Here is an 18,672-nt window from a genome sequence, read left to right on the forward strand (position 1 = left end):
GTGTTTTTGATGGAAATGAAAATTATCAATCTACAGCGGACTGAATTCAAACGATGGGGCTTCCTTACATTCCTAACACATTATCCAGTCCATATCAGTATAGAGATCTAGCATATTTTTCCCATTGAGATCTGATGTGTTTTCAAAGTGTTCTTTTAATTTTTTTGAGCAGTGTATATTACCTTGAGCAGCATCTTCTGCAAAGGAGCTCTTCCTCTACAGCCAACTGATGTACAGTAAGTGCTTTCCTGTAATATTTGACATTTGGCTTTTAATAAAGAAAACTCATATTTCCAGAAATGCAAAGAATATCATTACTGACCTCTTTCCAAAAATGCTGAATGCCTGTTATGCCAATCAAGTGGCTTCAATACTTTGAGTCACTGGACCAGCAGATTAGCACAGTCTACGCATGAGACAGCTAGTGGATTAGTAAAGCCTGTTAGCAGAAAGCATGCTGATATTGCTGGGCTTTCATATTAGATAGTCTAGCATGCTTTTTAGGCATATTCCAGCACTAGGCTCCCTTAGGCCCCTTTCACACAGGCATCACTCATTCTCTCAGGTTTTTCAAAGAACAGATTCAGTTTACACATCTGTTTAAAGTTCAGTTTACCCGTCAGTTTAGTTTACATTAGTTTATATCCATTTTTGCATATTTTTTTTTCTTAACCACTTGCCCTCCAGACAATTTACCCCCCTTCCTGACCAGTCTGTTTTTTTGCGATACGGCACTGCATTACTTTACCTGGCAATTGTGCTGTCATGCAACACTGCACCCAAATTAAATTTATGTCCTTTTTTTTCCCCACAGATAGAGCTTTTGGTGCTATTTGATCGGTTCAGTTTTTATTTTTTGCGCTATGAATAAAAAAGACCGACAATTTTAAGAAAAAAAATTTTTTTTTATTTTTTGCTATTAAATATATCCAATAAAAAAAAAAAAAATCTAATTTTGTCATAAATTTAGGCCAAAATGTATTCTGCTACATTTCTTTGCTAAAAAAAAAAAATCTCAATACGTGTAAATTAATTGTTTACGTGAAAGTTATAGAGTCTACAAATGGTATACATACTGGAATTTTTACTAGTAATGGCGCAATCGGCGACTTATAGCAGGACGGCAGCAGGCATTCTGACACGGGGGGAACTGACTTGGTGTCATTGACATCCCTAGTGACACCAATACAGTGATCAGTGATAATAAAAAAGCACTGACACTAATGGCACTGGCATGAAGGGGTTAACATCTGGGACAATCAAAGGGTTAACTGTGCTATTTCACAATGGTGGCTGTGTGTGTGCTTCACTGTAAGCACACTGCTTTGTATGGCTCTGCAGTGTGCAGGAGCGGACAGTGGAGAGATCTGTATTGTTTACATACAGTTCTCTCCCCCGTTGGAGATAGTCGGCGATCACCGGGTGGCGGACAGTAATCACAGGCTGGGACCCAGTGATTGACAGCCAAAGCTGCGAATGGCCCCCTACCCGGAGCTGCAAAATCACATATGTATACGATTTTGTGCACCCGTGCCACCATGTAGCAACATTTCTACTATATGGCGGCTGCTTAAATGCTGCAGAGACCAGAAGTGTCAAAAATAGAAACAAAAAATGTTTCTAGCCTAAAAATGGACATAAACAGATGGCATCTGTTTAAATATGTTGTTTCAACTGATCTAGACATTGGCTGTTCCGTTTAACTGGATGCTGCCTGGCCACAGTACATTTACTGCGTCATTGTGGGTTAGAAGCACGCAGCATGCTGCTCCTGTGACTGATATATCTACCAGCCACAGCAGACTACAATTACCAGTAAATGGGTATCATGTGATCGCTATGATTGGCCATAGAGGTCATATAATTACAATGTAACAGTCATGAATGGATTCCAAAAAAATTGTCAGTCAGTATCCCTGATCACTTTTACACCAGTTATATGATGACCTTGTACTGCACTGGTCACAGTATGTTAAAAAAAAATGTTAAATTAATTTTCCAAAAAATTTACAAAAAATTAGAACTGCAGAAAGCTTGACATGCCTCTTACTTAATACCTCAGATTGTCTACTTTCCAAAAAAAAAAAAAAAAATGCCACTGCACCGTAAGAGGCCATATACAGGAGGTGAGAGTATATACACTATATTGCCAAATGTATTAGGACACCCATCCAATTCATTGGATTCAGGTGTATAAAATCAAGCACCTAGGTGTGCAGACTGCTTCTACAAACATTTCTGAAAGAATGGGTCGCTCTCAGCTCAGTGAATTTAAGTGTGGTACAGTGATATGTTGCCACCTGTGAACTTTCCTTGCTACTAAATATTTACGGTCAACTGTTAATGGTATAACAAAGTGGAAGCAACTGGGAACAACAGCACAAAGTGGTAGGCCATGTAAAATAACAGAGCGGGGTCAGCGCATGCTGAAGCGCACAGTAGTCACCAGCTGTCTGCAGAGTGAATAGCTAAAGACCTCCAAACTTTGTGTGGCCTTCAGATTAGCACAACAGTGCATAGAGAGCTTCATGGAATGGGTTTCCATGGCCGGGCAGCTGCATCCAAGCCTTACATCACCAAGTGCAATGCAAGCAGTGGTGTAAAGCACACCGCCACTAGACTCTAGAGCAGTGGATATGTGTTCTCTGGAGTGACGAATCACTTCTCTATTGGACGTGTCTGGGTTTGGCGGTTGCCAGGAGAATGGTACTTGCCTGACTGCATTGTGCCAAGTGTAAAGCTTGGTGGAGGGGGGATTATGGTGTGGGGTCTTTTCAGGGGTTGGGCTTGGCCCCTTAGTTCCAGCACAAGGAACTCTTAAGGTGTCAGCATACCAAGACATTTTGGACAATTTTATGCTCCCATCTTTTTGGGAACAGTTTGGAGATGGCCCCTTCCTGTTCCAACATGACTGCGCACCAGTGTGCAAATCAAGCTCCTTAAGGACATGGGTGAGCGAGTTTGGCTTACTGATTTTTCCAAAGTCTGCACTTAGATACAGGTCACATTTTTGGAAGCCCCTGCAACAAAAATTTAACTTTTGGTGAGATACTGAAAGAAAAAAAAAAAAAAAAAAAAGTAAAGCACATCTAAAAGGGATGCAGTCCTTGCAAAGTTCCTCTTCGGAGATCTGCACGTTCTGCGGCTGATTGATAATTCTAAAACCACTCCCATACAGATTCACTCAATACATGGACACAAACAAACCACTATTTCTTCAGAATAACAAATTGTAGGAATCGTTACAATCCTTGCACTATACATAGATCACCCAGAAGTGTCAACCCCCCCCCCCCCCCCCCAAACAAAAGTGGAGTTATGCTTTAATTGGCTCGCGTGAAATTTACAGCATCTACGAACTATGGTGTGTGTGTGTATATATATGTTTCAGGCATCAACAGCAGGGCTCTTACTTTACTTTCCATTCATCGTGCATCAGCATCAGAGGTTGGTCATCAGCTCTGAGGAAAGGGATTTGTCCCCGAAACGCGTCAGCCATTTGACCGCACTGACAGTGAGAATACCTTGCCCACCGTTGTGGCCATTGTCATTTTTCTATGCTTTTTAAATACATGCTTCGTCTGTGAGTATGTTTTTATGATTTAATTCCTACAATAAACCTTGGATAATGCACTAGGTGTGTGCGCCACCTGTTTTCTCTCTATCCAGTGGCTGATTTCCCCGTCTGAGGAGGGCTGCACCCCTGGAACATTTCCTTTTGGTTGTCGCTGTCCTGGTACCCTTGGCTTCCCTTTTGGCTGTGCATATCCTGAGGCGCTGGAGAGTACATACGCTTTCACAAATGTTTGTAGAAGCAGTCTGCATGCCTATGTGCTTGATGTTATACACCGGAATCCAATGATTTGGATGGGTGTCCTAAAACATTTGGCAATATAGTGTACATACTCTCACCTCCTGTATATGGCCTCTTACGTCAGACCAAATAGTGCTTTTTCCCTTATACAGTTGTGTTCAAAATAATTGCAGTCAGACATCACTAACCTGATCAATCACTGTTTTTGGTAGAAATTATATTTCTACATGGCAAATAATTTATTAGCAGGTGTAGTAGAGTAATAGAAATCCAACAGACCCAACAGTCATGACATGCATGCTGCTGATTCTGTAGAATTGAATCACTAATCGAAAGGGGCATGTTCAAAATAATAGCAACGTGGAGTTCTATTAGTGAGGTCATTCATTCTTTGAAAAAACAGGTGGCAATTATTGCCCTTATTTAAGAAAGGAAGGCAGCAAATGTTGTACATGCTGGTTACAGTGCATCTCTCTGAAATTCTGAGGAATATGGGTCGTTCCAGACATTGTTCAGAAGAACAGCGTAACTTGATTAAAAAGTTGATTGGAGAGGGGAAAACATATAAAGAAGTGCAGAAAATGATAGGCTGCTCAGCTAAAATGATTGCAAATGCCTTAAAATGGCAACCAAAACCTGAAAGACGTGGAAGAAAGTGAAAAACTACCATTCAAATGGATAGAATAGCCAAAATGGCAAGGATTCAGCCAACAATCAGCAGGAAGATCAAAGAAGTTCTAAAGTTACCTGCGAGTACTGTTACAATTAGAAGAAGCCTATGTGAAGCCAAGCTATCTGCAAGAAGCCCCCGCAAAGTCCCACTGTTGAAAAAAAGACATGTGCTGAAGAGGTTACAATTTGCCAAAGAGCACATTGACTGGCCTAAAGAGAAATGGTGCAACATTTTGTGGACTGATGAAAGTAAGATTGTTCTTTTTGGGTCTAGTGGCCGGAGACAGTTTGTCAGACGACCTCCAAACACTGAATTCAAGCCACAGTACACTGAGAAGACAGCGAAGCATGGTTGCGCAAGCATCATGATATGGGGATGTTTCTCATACTACGGTGTTGGGCATATTTATCGCATACCAGGGATCATGGATCAGTTTGAATACATCAGAATACTTGAAGAGGTCATGCTGCCTTATGCTGAAGAGGAAATGCCCTTGAAATGGGTGTTCCAACAAGACAACGACCCCAAACACACCAGTAAACGTGCAACATCTTGGTTCCAGACCAACAAGATTGACGTTATGGAGTGGCCAGCCCAATCCCCGGATCTTAATCCAATAGAAAACTTGTCGGGTGACAAAAAAAAATGCAGTTTCTGAGGCAAAACCAAGAAATAGAGAACTGTGGAATGTAGTCCAAGCATCCTGGGCTGGAATACCTGTTCACAGGTGCCAGAAGTTGGTTGACTCCATGCAACACAGATGTACAACAGTTCTCAGAAACAGTGCTTATACAACTAAATATTAAGTGATTCAAAGGAAAGCAAAATCTTCAAACATTTTTCAGTTTATATAATGAATGTTTGAGTTTGTAAAGAAGAATACAAAACACTGCTATTTTTTTGAACAGTCTAATATTCACTTTTCTTCAATCTTTTTTTTAGAGGAACAACACAAATGTGATATATTCTTCTTCATGTTTTGATTTGGAATAGAATGTGTAGTGTTCCCAATGCATTTGTGTGTATGGAAATAAAAGCTATTAGAAAGATTTTGAGCTTTATTCACTTTTTTCAACACACTGCTATTATTTTGAACACAACTGTATATATACTGCTCAAAAATATTAAAGGAACACTTGTTAATCACAGTATAACATCAAGTCAATTAAACTCCTGGGATATTGAGCTGGTCAGTTAGGTAGCAGAGGGTTAGTCAGTTTCAGCTGCTTTGGTGTTAATGAAATTAACAACAGGTGTACTAGATGGGCAACAATGAGACAACCCCCCCAAAACAGGAATGGTTTTACAGGTGGAGGCCACTGACTTTTTTTTCCCTACTCATCTTTTCTGTTTTTAATTGGTTTTGCATTTGGCTAAGGTCTGAGTTACCAATGGTAGCATGAGGTGATACCTGGACCATACAGAGGTTGCCCAGGCAGTCCAGCTCCTCCAGGATGGCACATCAATACGTGCCATTGCTAGAAGGTTTGCTGCGTCTCCCAGCAATCTCAAGAACATGGTGGAGATTCCAGGAGACAGGCAGTTACTCTAGGAGAGCTGGACAGGGTCATAGAAGGTCCTTAACCCATCAGCAGGACCGGTATCTGCTCCTTTGTGCAAGGAGGAACAGGATGAGCACTGCTAGAGCCCTACAAAATGACCTCCCTGCCCTGTGCTTTTCACAGATGAGAGCAGGTTCACCCTGAGCACATGTAACAGACGTGAAAGGGTCTAGAGAAGCCATGGAGAATGTTATGCTGCCTGTAACATTGTTCAGCGTGACTGTTTTGGTGGTGGGTCAGTGATGGTCTGGGGAGGCATATCCATGGAGGGACGCAGACCTCTACAGGCTAGACATTGGCATCCTGACTGCCGTTAGGTATCAGGATGAAATCCTTGCACCCATTGTCAGACCCTATGCTGGTGTAGTGGGTCCTGGGTTCCTCCTGGTGCACGACAAAGCCCGGCCTCATGTTGCAAGAGGATGCAGGCAGTTCATGGAGGATGAAGGAATTGATACCACTGAATAGCCCCAAGCTCGCCTGACCTAAATCCAATAGAACACCTCTGGGATACAATGTTTCTGTCCATCCAACGTCGCCAAGTTGCACCTCAGACTGTCCAGGAGCTCAGTGATGGCCTGGTCCAGATCTGGGAGGAAACACCCCAGGACACCATCCGTCATCTCATTGGGAGCATACTCTGATGGTCAGGCATGCATACAAGCATGTGGGGGCCATACAAACTACTGAGTACCATTCTGAGTTGCAATGATATACACACACACACACACACATATATATATATATATATATATATATATATATATACAGCATGTACGAACTATGGCGTGTGTGTAAGTTCCACATGAGCCAATTAAAGCGTAACTCCAGTTTTGTGGAGGGGGGGGGTGACACCTCTGGGTGATCTATGTATAGTGCAAGGATTGTAACAAACTTTGTTGCAGATTCTTACAATTTGTTATTCTGAAGAGATAGCGGTTTGTTTGTGTCCATGTATTGAGTGAATCTATATGGGAGTGTTTTAGAATTATCAATCAGCTGCTGAACCTGCAGATCTCCAAAGAGGAACTTAGCAAGGACTGCATCCCTTTAGATGTGCTTTACTTTTTTTTTTTTGGAGTATCTCACCAAAAATTAAATTTTTGTTGCAGGGAGTGCCAGAAATGTGACATGTATCCAAGTGCAAACTTCTGGGAAAATCAGTAAGCCAATCACACAATTCTTAATTACATTTTCAGGCAGCGTTCTGTACACCACCCATGTACATAATGCCTCCAAGTAGCCATATTGCATTGTATTTAACAGAAAATTACAGCACTGCAGCTTGAAAAGGAAATGTTTTTAATAACATTCAATTACAATATGACATGAGTCACAATTGTATATGCTATATTTTTGTTTATTCACCATTTTTTCCCCATGAAAGTGGAATTACCCTTTAATATACACCTGTTGGGATTTTTTTTTTTTTTTTTTTTTAACTAAAGACATGTAGCAGAATGCATTTTGAACTACATTTATGAAGTTTTATTTCAATTGGATATGTTTTGTAACAGAAAGCAGAAACCCTTCTTTCTTTTTTGTTTTAATAATAATAGTGGGCCTATCAAATGTATTTGTAAAATAAAGAACAGTACAAATAAATATCAAATGGCTTATAATGTTGCACACCTTCAGAAGAAAAACCACCCTGAAGCAAACATCATTGTAGTATCTCTTTAAGAATGTTTTTCTTTGTTTCCTGCAGAGTTTAAAATCTATTTTTTTTTTTTTTTACAAAGCTCCCAACTTCAATGCCATATAAAACTCTTGAGAGTTACATCCTCGTGATCTTTCTTCAGGCTAGAAGAGCAAGTTGTGCAGAGTCCTTGGGGACTGACTCTTAAGGAGAGTGCTGGCGGCAGCTGGTGGAACAGGAAATTTGTTCAGAAACTTAAAGCATTCATAAACACAAAACCATACATGTAGGGGAGTTTGGTAGAGTTAGAATAACTGGATTCAATTTGTTTAGTGCATCTAGATCTGCTAAATCACCAAACTAACATTTTATAAGCAGTTCAAGCAATAGTTTGGTCACCCTTGTCAGTGTTAAATGGGTTGTCTTGACCCTTTAAGTGCGAAATCTGCAAGAGTTTTTTCTGTTGAAAATGAACAGACTCACTGGCTAGATCACCAGATTACCAAGATTAAAAAAAAAAAAAAGAAAGCTAATGTGACCCCCACATCTAAGAATTGGTATGGTACAATATAATGAATGTTTGCTTTATTACCACTTTAAAGGGAACATTCTTTTTTTCCCTCTGGCACATAATCTCTTTGACAGTTACTTCACCATTACCATACTTGTGACCAATTATATCTTAAGTGTGTTATATTTACCTAACTGGGGGTTAAAAAAACAAGAAAAAACAAAAACAATAAAAAAAGAAAAAAGAACAAAAAAAACTTATGGCAGACTCTTATTCAATAAATGATGCAAGGGAAGCAATCTGCACCTTCCACTCAGGCTGTGTTTTACTAATGCCTGATCAGTATAAAAGATAATAAATTGGTAGGTTCACCACATTTGGCTTCTTCCACTATTTTGTTGAATAAGCCCCAAACCATGTTTTTCTTTGTTGGAAATAAAAATGCAAAAAAAGAAACAAAACAAGAAATTGTAATGATAAACACAGGGTTTTTTTGTTTTTTTTTATTTGAAAGTAAATTATTCCAGTTTGACTATCTTTTCACATGCCATTTCTTCAATAAACATCTTCAAAATAAAAGTGTGTACTTTGTTTTAATCTACACCAAAAAAACTACCCTGGAGCGCTATTTATTCTAATCACCCATCAATAGCTGTCAAACTTGACAGAGACACAATTTTAAATGTTGGCCATTCAAATAATTTGATTAGAAACAAAAACATGACACTTAACATAAAACCTTAATTAAATTTTATTGTTTCTATTTTCAAAGTTTTCAATCCAATATACAGATTGCCAGCATGTTGTAATGGCATTAGAGCTGCATACAAATGCTTCACAGCAATGCAGCTTTTATGGTATGTAAAAATATCACAAGCTTGAAAAACAAAATATATATTAAAAAAAATAGAAAAGAAATGATTGTATTATTTTTTTTTTCTGAGAAATTGCCATGTCTAATCTCTTTATGTTTCCATCTCACTATAAAACATACATCCTAAACACAGGATAGTCCAGTATTTGTGGTAGTACAACTCTGCTTGAAATATATTCAAAATGAACATAAAACATTAACTCAGGAACAAAAAGAAAATAAACAAATTAAAAAAAAAAAAAAAATCATCAAGCTATGAAAAGTTCAAGTCTGCATAATGTCTAAAGCCACAGAAGGATCACCCAAAATGTTCAACCCAATGTACATTTTAGTGCATTACATTGACAAAATAGTCAATTTTAGTCTTGGAAAAAAAATATGAAGAAAACTGCACTAGAGAATAAGTATGAAGAAGAAAACAAACAAAAAATTAAGATGAATCCAAAAATTCCATTCTAGCTCGGATACCCTCAACATAATCTCAGACTTAGAAAAAGTGGACGATTGTATACTTGTCAACTTTTTAAATGTGTAAACATTCAAACATTGTAAGCGGTTTGCTCTAAAAGGATTTTGTATATGAACATTCAACATAAATCAGCATTTTCTCTTCATTTTTCCCCCCTCCTCCCTTTGTAATCCATTACAGCCCCTGGATGTATAAAATGGTATAATTCAATATCAGAGCATAGGTGTGACAAAAACCTATGCCTAGTTAATGCTTCGTAGAATTTAGGAGGCCTTGCCATCAACACAGGAGTTCACTTGGTTTATGGCCACACAGACTAGAGCTTAGGGTGTTAATTTTTAAGTAGATGCCAAGTAACCCTTATTACATTATATTAGCAAAGCTCTGAAGTAAATTGCTAGGGGAAAAAAAAAAATGAATAGGACATTGATATTTATCACAAGTAGAACATTTGTAATTAAACAAAGTAAACAGAACTTTGTGGCCAGAAGTATCTATTGTCACAGGGGCGAGCCAAGTGACTTAGGGCTGCATATACTTGAAGTCCAGCTATAAAAAGCAGTAGTTACTTTTGTAGTCTAAAGCAAAAATTATATATAGATCGTACTAATTCATTAGGAACATTGGTGAGGCACTTCACAACTTCTGCCTCAAGGAAAATACTAGTTTCTAGAGAGATGATAGGCTGCACAAAATGGCTACCACTGGCATGTAAAATCATTTAATAGGTTATGCCCTTTCAGAAATATAATGAAGCAGTGTGTCCTAGCTGTACAACTTTGCCTAGGCACAGTTTTGATTCACTGTGATTTACTTGTCCACATATAAAATAGAGCAGCAGTTATAGCATACACCCACATCCCTGACAACTAGATAAAAAAAACAAAACCAAAAAAAAAAAAAAAAAAAAACAAAACCTGACATTCTTTGTGCGTCGTTCATTGTTTTCAAAAGCAGAAAAAACAGCTTCAGGGAACAAAATATGTCTTTATTCAAGAACTCATGCTTTTTATCTTATGTTATGATACAAGTCACAGGCAGAAAAGTGGGCCACTCACAGATGCCACAAATTACATCTATGCAGACGCCTCTGAGTGTTGCAAAGAAAAATGCAGCTCAAGGTTTCACTTTTAATTTTATTGTTTTTAAATATAAAAAAGAAAAAAAAATTGACAAGTATGCATGTGCCAATAACCAAATTAGAGGGCTCTTTGGTGCAATCAGTCCAAATTGTCAAAGGATTTGAAAATTATTTACCAAAAAGAACAAAAAAAACACAAAACAAAAAAACGAGAAAACAAAAAGGAAAAAAAAAGAAAAGAAAAAAAAAAAACCTGCTGTTATTCGTGGACAACAGCACTGTCTGTCTGGCTTCACATTACAAATCTAAAACAGCTGTTCTTAATAAGCCAATAAATATATATTTTGTAATCAGACATTGCCTGAAAATTTTGTACAATATCCTGGACCAAAGATGGTTCTGTACTCTCATGTCACTGATAAACATGAGTTCATCTAAAGGCAAAGACTGGTTATCTCGAGGACATGGTCCTATGAGATGGGTTGGTTTAAACCGTCTTCTTGCTGGATTTCTTGCCTTTCTTCAGGGTCAGCTTGTTCTTAATGTAGCCACGCTTCCTTTTTGATGTCTAAAAACAGACAAGAAAAGTGAAAAACCCAAGTAAATTTGCAATTCATATTTTCATATTTTGCTCTTGTGGCATAACTATTAATTATCAAGTATCTCTAAAAGCAAAAAATGCTCTACTGAACTTTTTTTTTTTTTTTTTGTCCCATCAGTGACATTTCCCTTTACTTCTGGTTACAGGGACAACAAGATTCCAACATGGGGAGAAATCCAGGTTTAGACAGCTGCTGCTGGAACAGGTGTCCCCATTGGAAGATCTCTTCTTCTTTATTGGTTTGGTGACTTCATTTTGGATTGCCCCTCACTTTCTGTGCCAGTGACAATGATCACCACACATCAAGAGGGTGAATTTTCCCAGCAGAGACAAAGACCACAATGAAAACCTGACCGTTAATTTGTTTTTTTTTGTTTTGTTTTTTTAAATTATAGCTTTAGACATACAAGGGATGTTCAAGTCAAACCGGGACTTAATTGTACAGGTATAAAAATGGATGCCAGCATTTAGGTACTACACACAGTAGTAGGTGGCATTTGTGTCCTACTACAGATAGGTGGCACACATGTCGCAGGCCAGTCCAGGGACCGTTAATCAAGATGCCAGACCAACAATATTGGTGCGTGCATGGAACAGTGTGTGGTGATGACGTTTGTGAATGAAGGCGTAAAAGCCGTGGATATCTACAGAAGACTTTGAATGATGTAAATGGAGTTTCAAAGATGTCCGAACATCCATCAGTGACAATATCAGACATGGTGATTCCCATCCTACAGCAGTCATTGCTGTGAACATTCACCGTGTGGAACACCAGATCCTGGATAAAACAACACATATCCTGTTGTGAAATTGCATAAGAGATTAATCTTCCTGTGGGAACGGTGAACACAATCAGGACCAAGTGAAGAACGCTGTCCTAAGATGGTTCAGGCATACTGACTAATGCTTGTAATGCTTCGGCATATAAAGATTTAACGCTAGAATAAGTGTAGCAAGGGAGTATGTTGAAAAATAAATGCAGTTTCCACTCCTTGAAATGTGTTCTTTAATTATCTAAACTCAAAGGTCCCGGTTTGAATTGAACACCCCTCGTATCTTAGTGTCATTAATTTTTTCAGAAAAAGTATCCTTGATTCTAACCCTTCCAAATTCTATACCATACCATCTGGCAAGTAGTAATGGCTCTCTTTATAAATATTGGCTTGGAGAACTAATGTACATAAAAGTCAAAATCAGGTGTTTGCTTACTCTTTAATCATGGATAATAACTCTACTTCCATAAAGGGATAACATAACTCCAAACTATAAAGTTCTGTCTGAAGTATAGAAAGCCAGAGTTAGGCTTACAAGTAACTATTTCCACTAGTCTTCCAATACAGACTCTGAAATATGGAGCTCCTCCCCCAAGACAGAAAACACATTGCCAGGTACTATTTAAAAAGGCAGTCCCCCAGGCACATGCTTCAGTGTACATGAGCCAAAGAACAGACCTGAAAAATATACATAAACAAGAACACCATAAATGGAAAGAGTGGGCACTTGGCTGTCCTGGAAGACTCCTGGAAATAAAGTTACTGGTAAGCCAAAAACTCAAGTCGCCTTCCAGGACAAGATAACCAAGTACATACCAGCTAGGGTGGGACCACTGCTTGTCGAACCTTATGCCCAAATGGTCGCCTTAAGAATTTTCTCCGGGGTGGGCACCAGCACTTTCCTCCCAAGAGGCTACTAAGGCTGTAGTTGAATGCGCAATTAACCAGGCAGGAGAATCTGTATTCATACTCTCTTAAGATTCCGAAATCGCTTGTTTGATCCAATGTGCTAGAGGCTCACTCACCTCTTTGTCTACCCGCAAAAAATACGAACAAAGCTTGTGATCAACAAGTGTCTGGTTGCATCAAGGTAAGACAGTAAATATCTTCTGATATCAAAGATGCTAAATTATTTTTCTTTGTCATTAGAAGGATTCGAACAGAAGATAGGCAGAACCATGTCCTGAGTCCTATGGAAAGTTGACAACATTTTTGGGAGAAAACCTGGATCTGTTTTTAAGAAAAAATGTCAAAAAAGCTCTTTGACAGACAAGACATGGTGGTCACTTATTCTGAGGGCAGAAGTGATGGCAATCAGGAATACCATTTTAAGCGTGAGATTCTTGATAGTGGTCTCCATAATTGGATCAAAAGGAGACCTGCTTACTTTGTACAAGACCAAAGACAAATCCCAACTAGGACATGCCTTGATCCTGGCTGGCCTCTTACAAGTCAAGGCCGTAAAGAAATGAGAATCTTCTAGCCAGGATCTTTACCAAGACAGGCAGTATATTAAATTCAAAATTGTTTTTTTTTAAATCTAGAAATTAAACTTCTTTTATACCTTTCCATAAATAGTTGTTAACCAGTTACGAGAGCCATCAATTCAAGTTATAACTTTCCCAGACTCTGTGCTATCTCAAGACCTCTTCTTTAGAAACCAAGTGGCAAGTTTCAAACTCAGAACCCAGTGATGCTGAACTGGCCCCTGAAAAAACAAGATCTGGTCTGATGGGAAGCATCCAAGGAGGATCCTCTGTCAGGAACAGAATGAGTGTAAACCTCGCAGTCTTTGACCAGGAAGGAGCAAAAAGAATTAGGCTTTCTTGTTCTTGTAAAAAGATGTGGAGCACCAAGGTTGCCTGTTCCCAACTCAGATCAAAACCAGACTCAAAAACAGATCACTTTCTGGCTGACCCCAACAATCCATTAGATTTCGAAAGATCTCTGTGTAAAGGATGAACTGACTGATGTGCTGGTGGCTCAAAAATCTGCTAGACAGTTATCCCCCTCTCTCTCTTTAAATGGACTGCTAAAAAAAGACTAAGGGCTCACTCACACCATGGGAGAGAGACCACTGACCTTAGGCAATCTTTTCCACTAAATGTGCACCCCCAACCCTGAGAACTGGCTTCAGCCATCACTCTCTTGGAGATGGGCCACTTCCAAAGTAGACCTGTAGACAGCCGTGTTTTGTTCTTCCACCACCACAGAGAACACTTCATTTTGGTTGGCAGATTACTAATTTTTCAGAGAATCCCAAATGTCTCTCCAAACCTACATTAGAAAATTCCACAACTGTTTCTGGTTAAACCAAGGCCAGGGAACTGCTGGAAAGCTTGCGGTCATAAGACCCAGTGATGACATCACGGTTCTTACAAAAACTGGATCAATGCATTAAAAATGTTACAACAGAGAGTCAATCTTTACGGTTGGTAGAACAATTTACTGCTCTGTAGAAACCAGAACATAGCCTAAGAAAGGGACTACTTGAGACAGAGGTGTATTCGGACCTGGTTTATTAGCCAAGTTTCATTAGTCACTGTTGAGTGGGCTAAATGTTCTCTTTAACGGTGTTTATGAAGTAATGTCTACAGAAGATTGCCCAGATATAGAATAATCGTGATCTGCAATCTTAATGTAAGCTCCTACATTGTAAGCTCCAAGGAGCAGCGCCCTCGAACCCCTCGTGTATTGTATTGTTACTGTATTGTCTCATGTACAGTCCCCCAATATAATGTACAGCGCTGAGCAAGCTTTTTGGCGCCATATAAATACTGTATAATAGTAATAATGGAGATAGTGCTTCTGCCAACACCTTGTAGAAAATTCTTGGGACTGAGGAAAGAACAAAGGAAAGGGCTTTGCACTGAAAATAGTGAATTGTTGATCCCATTTTTAAGGCTAAATGTAAAAACTTTTGAGAATCACACCTTAGGAGAATATGAAAGTATACATTCCAAAGATCCGGGGTTGCCATAAAGCAATCGTGCTCAAAAATCGCTCTGACTGTGAAGATAGATTCTATCTGAAATGTTTTGTATCTGACGGCCCTGTTCAACAGTCTGAAGTTTAGAATAAGGCAACATTTGAGAGAAAAAAAAAACATCAACTTGTTCCTTGTTCCTCTTGGTACTGGAATAAGGAAATTCTAATCCACTATGTGGCTTTTAAAAAAAAAAAAAAAAAAAAAAAAAAAAAGAAGGGGGGGGGGGGGGGGGGGGGCTTTTGATTTTCTGAATCCTTCAGAAGCTGTCATTAGGCAATGTGATGGTGTCTGGCAGTCTAACTCCAACCTGTAGCCTTGCTCAATTAGGTTTAGAATAAATCTGTTGGAGGGGATTGATTTCCACTGAGAGCGGAATCCTACTGGTTCCAGAGTTTGGCTAAAAGAGGAAGCTCGTCGAGTTCAGCTGCAAAGGGGGAGCTTGGGGGATTCCACTGTAAAGGGGGACTCAGATTATATCCATATGATTAGAAATGTTAATAAAAATAAAATAAAAAGATATACGTATTAGTATACGATAAAAAAATTGGTGTGCGACGCTTAAGTGTTCGGGTTTGGCTGGAAGAAAAGGTGGCAACCCTACCAAAGATAGCAGGAAGGGTGCCTGCAGTAGAACATGTAAAGGGGTCTCAGTGCGGGACCGTAATAAAGGACCCTGGGATCAGTGGAAAGGGCCCCAGGCTCAGAGGAAAGGCCCCAGCACCAGAGGTCAGGGGGGCCCTTCATGGTTTCTTGCATCGGGGCCCTGAAGGTTCTAATTACGCATCTGACGCCTGCATATTCAGAAAATACCAGTTCATAAACATATGTTTTGCCAGTGTATGCAGGTTAATGGGTGTTTTCACATTCACGTTCAATAAAGCTGGCCTTTTAATATTTTTTTTTTACCCAAAGCATTAGTATTGTAAATAATTTTAATTCTATTACATTACACCAAGGTAATCTACATAATCCACAGCATTCATAAAGTTGCCCTTCATCCAATCTACATAGAACCTACCTTCTTAGATAAATATTTCTGTTTAGGTACAATGTTTGTCACTCTTGGTTTGTGGTCCAGTGCCTCTCTGTTGTCTAATGGTTTAACTTTGTATATTCTGACAAGCCAGTGTTCTGATGTAAAAGCCTCTTCCAGATGTTTGAACTTGATATCTTTATTTCCAATCTCAGCATTACGAGTACGATCAAACCCTGGCGGGGTTCGAAAATCTAACTGAAAAACAAAAAAAAAAAACAGACAGTGTCCAAAGATTACCCAAGTTGGACTAATACAATAATGCAGGAATGATGCTGAATGTTTAATCATACAGTGCCTTGAAAAAGTATTCATACCCCTTGAAATTCTCCACATTTTGTCATGTTACAACCAAAAATGTAAATGGACCCAATTGTAATTGTGAAGTGAAAGGAAAATGATATTCAAAATTTTTTACAAATAATTATCTGAAAAGTGTCGTGTGCATTTGCTGCAATTACAGCTGCAAGTCTTTTTCGGTAGGTCTCTACCAGCTTTACTCATCTAGAGTGAAATTTTTGCCCATTCTTCTTTGAAAAATAGATTGAATGGAGAGTGTCTGTGAACAGCAATTTTCAAATCTTGCCACGGATTCTCAATTGGATTTAGGTCTGGACTTTGACTGGGCCATCTTAACAAATGAATATGCTTTGATCTAAACCATTCCATTGTAGCTCTGGCTGTATGTTTAGGGCCATTGTCCTGCTGGAAGGTGAACCTCCGCCCCAGTCTCAAGTCTTTTACAGACTTTAACAGGTTTTATTCTAAGATTGTCCTGTATTTAGCTCCATCCATCTTCCCATCAACTCTGACCAGCTTCCCTGTCCCTGATGAAGATAAGCATCTCCATAACATTATGCTGCCACCACCATGTTTCACGGTGGGGATGGTGTGTTCAGGGTGATGTGCAGTGTTAGTTTTCCACCACACCTAGCGTTTTACCTTTAATGCAAAAAGTTAAATGTTGGTCTCATCTGACCAAAGCACCTTCTTCCACATGTTTTCTGTACCCCCCACATGGCTTCTCGCAAACAGGACTTCTTATGGCTTTCTTCCAACAATGGCTTTCTTGCCACTCTTCGATAAAGGCCAGATTTGTGGAGTGCACGACTAATAGATGTCCTGTGGATAGATTCTCCCACCTGAGCTGTGGATCTCTGCAGCTCCTCCAGAGCTACAATAAGCCTCTTGGCTGCTTCTCTGATTAATGCTCTTCTTGCCCAGCCTGTCAGTTTAGGCGGACGGCCATGTTTTGTTATGTTTGCAGTTGTGCCATACTTTCAATTTTCGAATGATGGCCTAGACAGTGCTCCATGAGATGTTTAAAGCAGGGTTAGCTTATAAAAAAATATCCCAAGCTTTGAACTTCTCCACAACTTTATACCTGACCTGTCTGGTGTGTTCCTTGGATTTCATGATGGTGTTTGTTCACTAAGGTTCTCTAACAAACCTCTGAGGGCTTTACAGAACAGCTGTATTTATACGGAGATTAAATTACACACTGGTGGACTCTATTTACTAATTAGGTGACTTCTGAAGGCAATTGGCTCCACTAGATTTTAGTTAGAGGTATCAGAGTAAAGGGGCCTGAATACAAATGCACGCCACACTTTTTAGATATTTGTTACAAATTTTGAAAAACATTTATCATTTTCCTTCCACTTCACAATTACGTGCCACTTAAGTATTGGTCTATCACATAAAATGCCAATAAAATACATTTACGTTTTTGGTTGCAACATGACAAAATGTGGAAAATGTTAAGGGGTATGAATACTTTTTCAAGGCACTGTACATACTGAATCTCAAAAACACTGGTATCAACACTTAATATAGCAAATGTCATTCAACACAGTTATATCCTCTATAGACAACAGTCTAGGTCAAAATTTAAAACAAACCTAAAAAGGAAAAACTAATAGATTTGGGTCATTTATTATGAAAGTTCAAGTTCACAATGGGGATCAGAACTGTTTTGGTGAGTACATTCATTTTGAATTGGCTGTCCATGTGAATTTTCATAAACCCATTTTTTCCAGTGCCGCACACCACAATGGTTCCCATCTATCTGTTATGTGCTAAAAGTCAGGTGTGTTGGGATTCTATTCAAGATGACCGGCACTGTAAGGTATCGTGCTTTATGGTAACATTCTGCAGGAGGATGCAGATATTTCTTTCTGTACAAGAATTAACGTGACGTCTTACAGGTTGATGGAAAATCATACTTATGTAATCGCTCCAGAAAAAATCCTGTCAATGGTTTATATAACAAATTAATCTTGAGATTGCTTCCCTTTAATCCATTTGTAAAACTAAAGTCACCCGATTGCTACTACAGATCAGCTACAAATATTTTGTTTATGAGCATGTGTTTATATACACATTTATTTTCACTGTATTCCTTTAACTACGCTCTAATTCTTTGTATTTTATACGTGCACTTCCAAGGAAATGTTTCTGCAAAGCATTCGGAAAAAACAATTTACTGTACATTTTGTGAGTTATACAATGTTAGCTTATACTGTATTTAATACAGACTTATGTCTGTGCAGTGGATTTTACTACTTTAATTATACTGTCTGATTGTCAGCAAAACAGATGTAAGTGTCTGAGAACTTGTCTTCCTTAGATAAACCATATGGTAAGCTAGTCC

General features: G+C 38.8%; 1 protein-coding gene across 1 annotated transcript in view; it reads right to left on the minus strand.

Moving 5' to 3' along the window:
* Window positions 1-8,932: 8,932 nt before the first annotated feature.
* STT3B (STT3 oligosaccharyltransferase complex catalytic subunit B) overlaps window positions 8,933-18,672 on the minus strand; it is a 240,927-nt gene continuing 231,187 nt past the window's right edge. The window contains exons 15-16 of the mRNA XM_089690796.1: window positions 16,005-16,217; window positions 8,933-11,191 (exon numbers count right to left, since the gene is read on the minus strand). Coding sequence (XP_089546922.1) covers window positions 11,111-11,191; window positions 16,005-16,217 — 294 coding nt within the window. The 3' untranslated portion in view covers window positions 8,933-11,110. The remainder of the gene's footprint in view (window positions 11,192-16,004; window positions 16,218-18,672) is intronic.

This window comes from Staurois parvus, unplaced genomic scaffold (genome assembly GCF_062004578.1).
Source record: "Staurois parvus isolate SC_StPar_1 unplaced genomic scaffold, SC_StPar_1.0 ptg000021l, whole genome shotgun sequence".
NCBI classification, from domain to species: Eukaryota; Metazoa; Chordata; class Amphibia; order Anura; family Ranidae; genus Staurois; species Staurois parvus.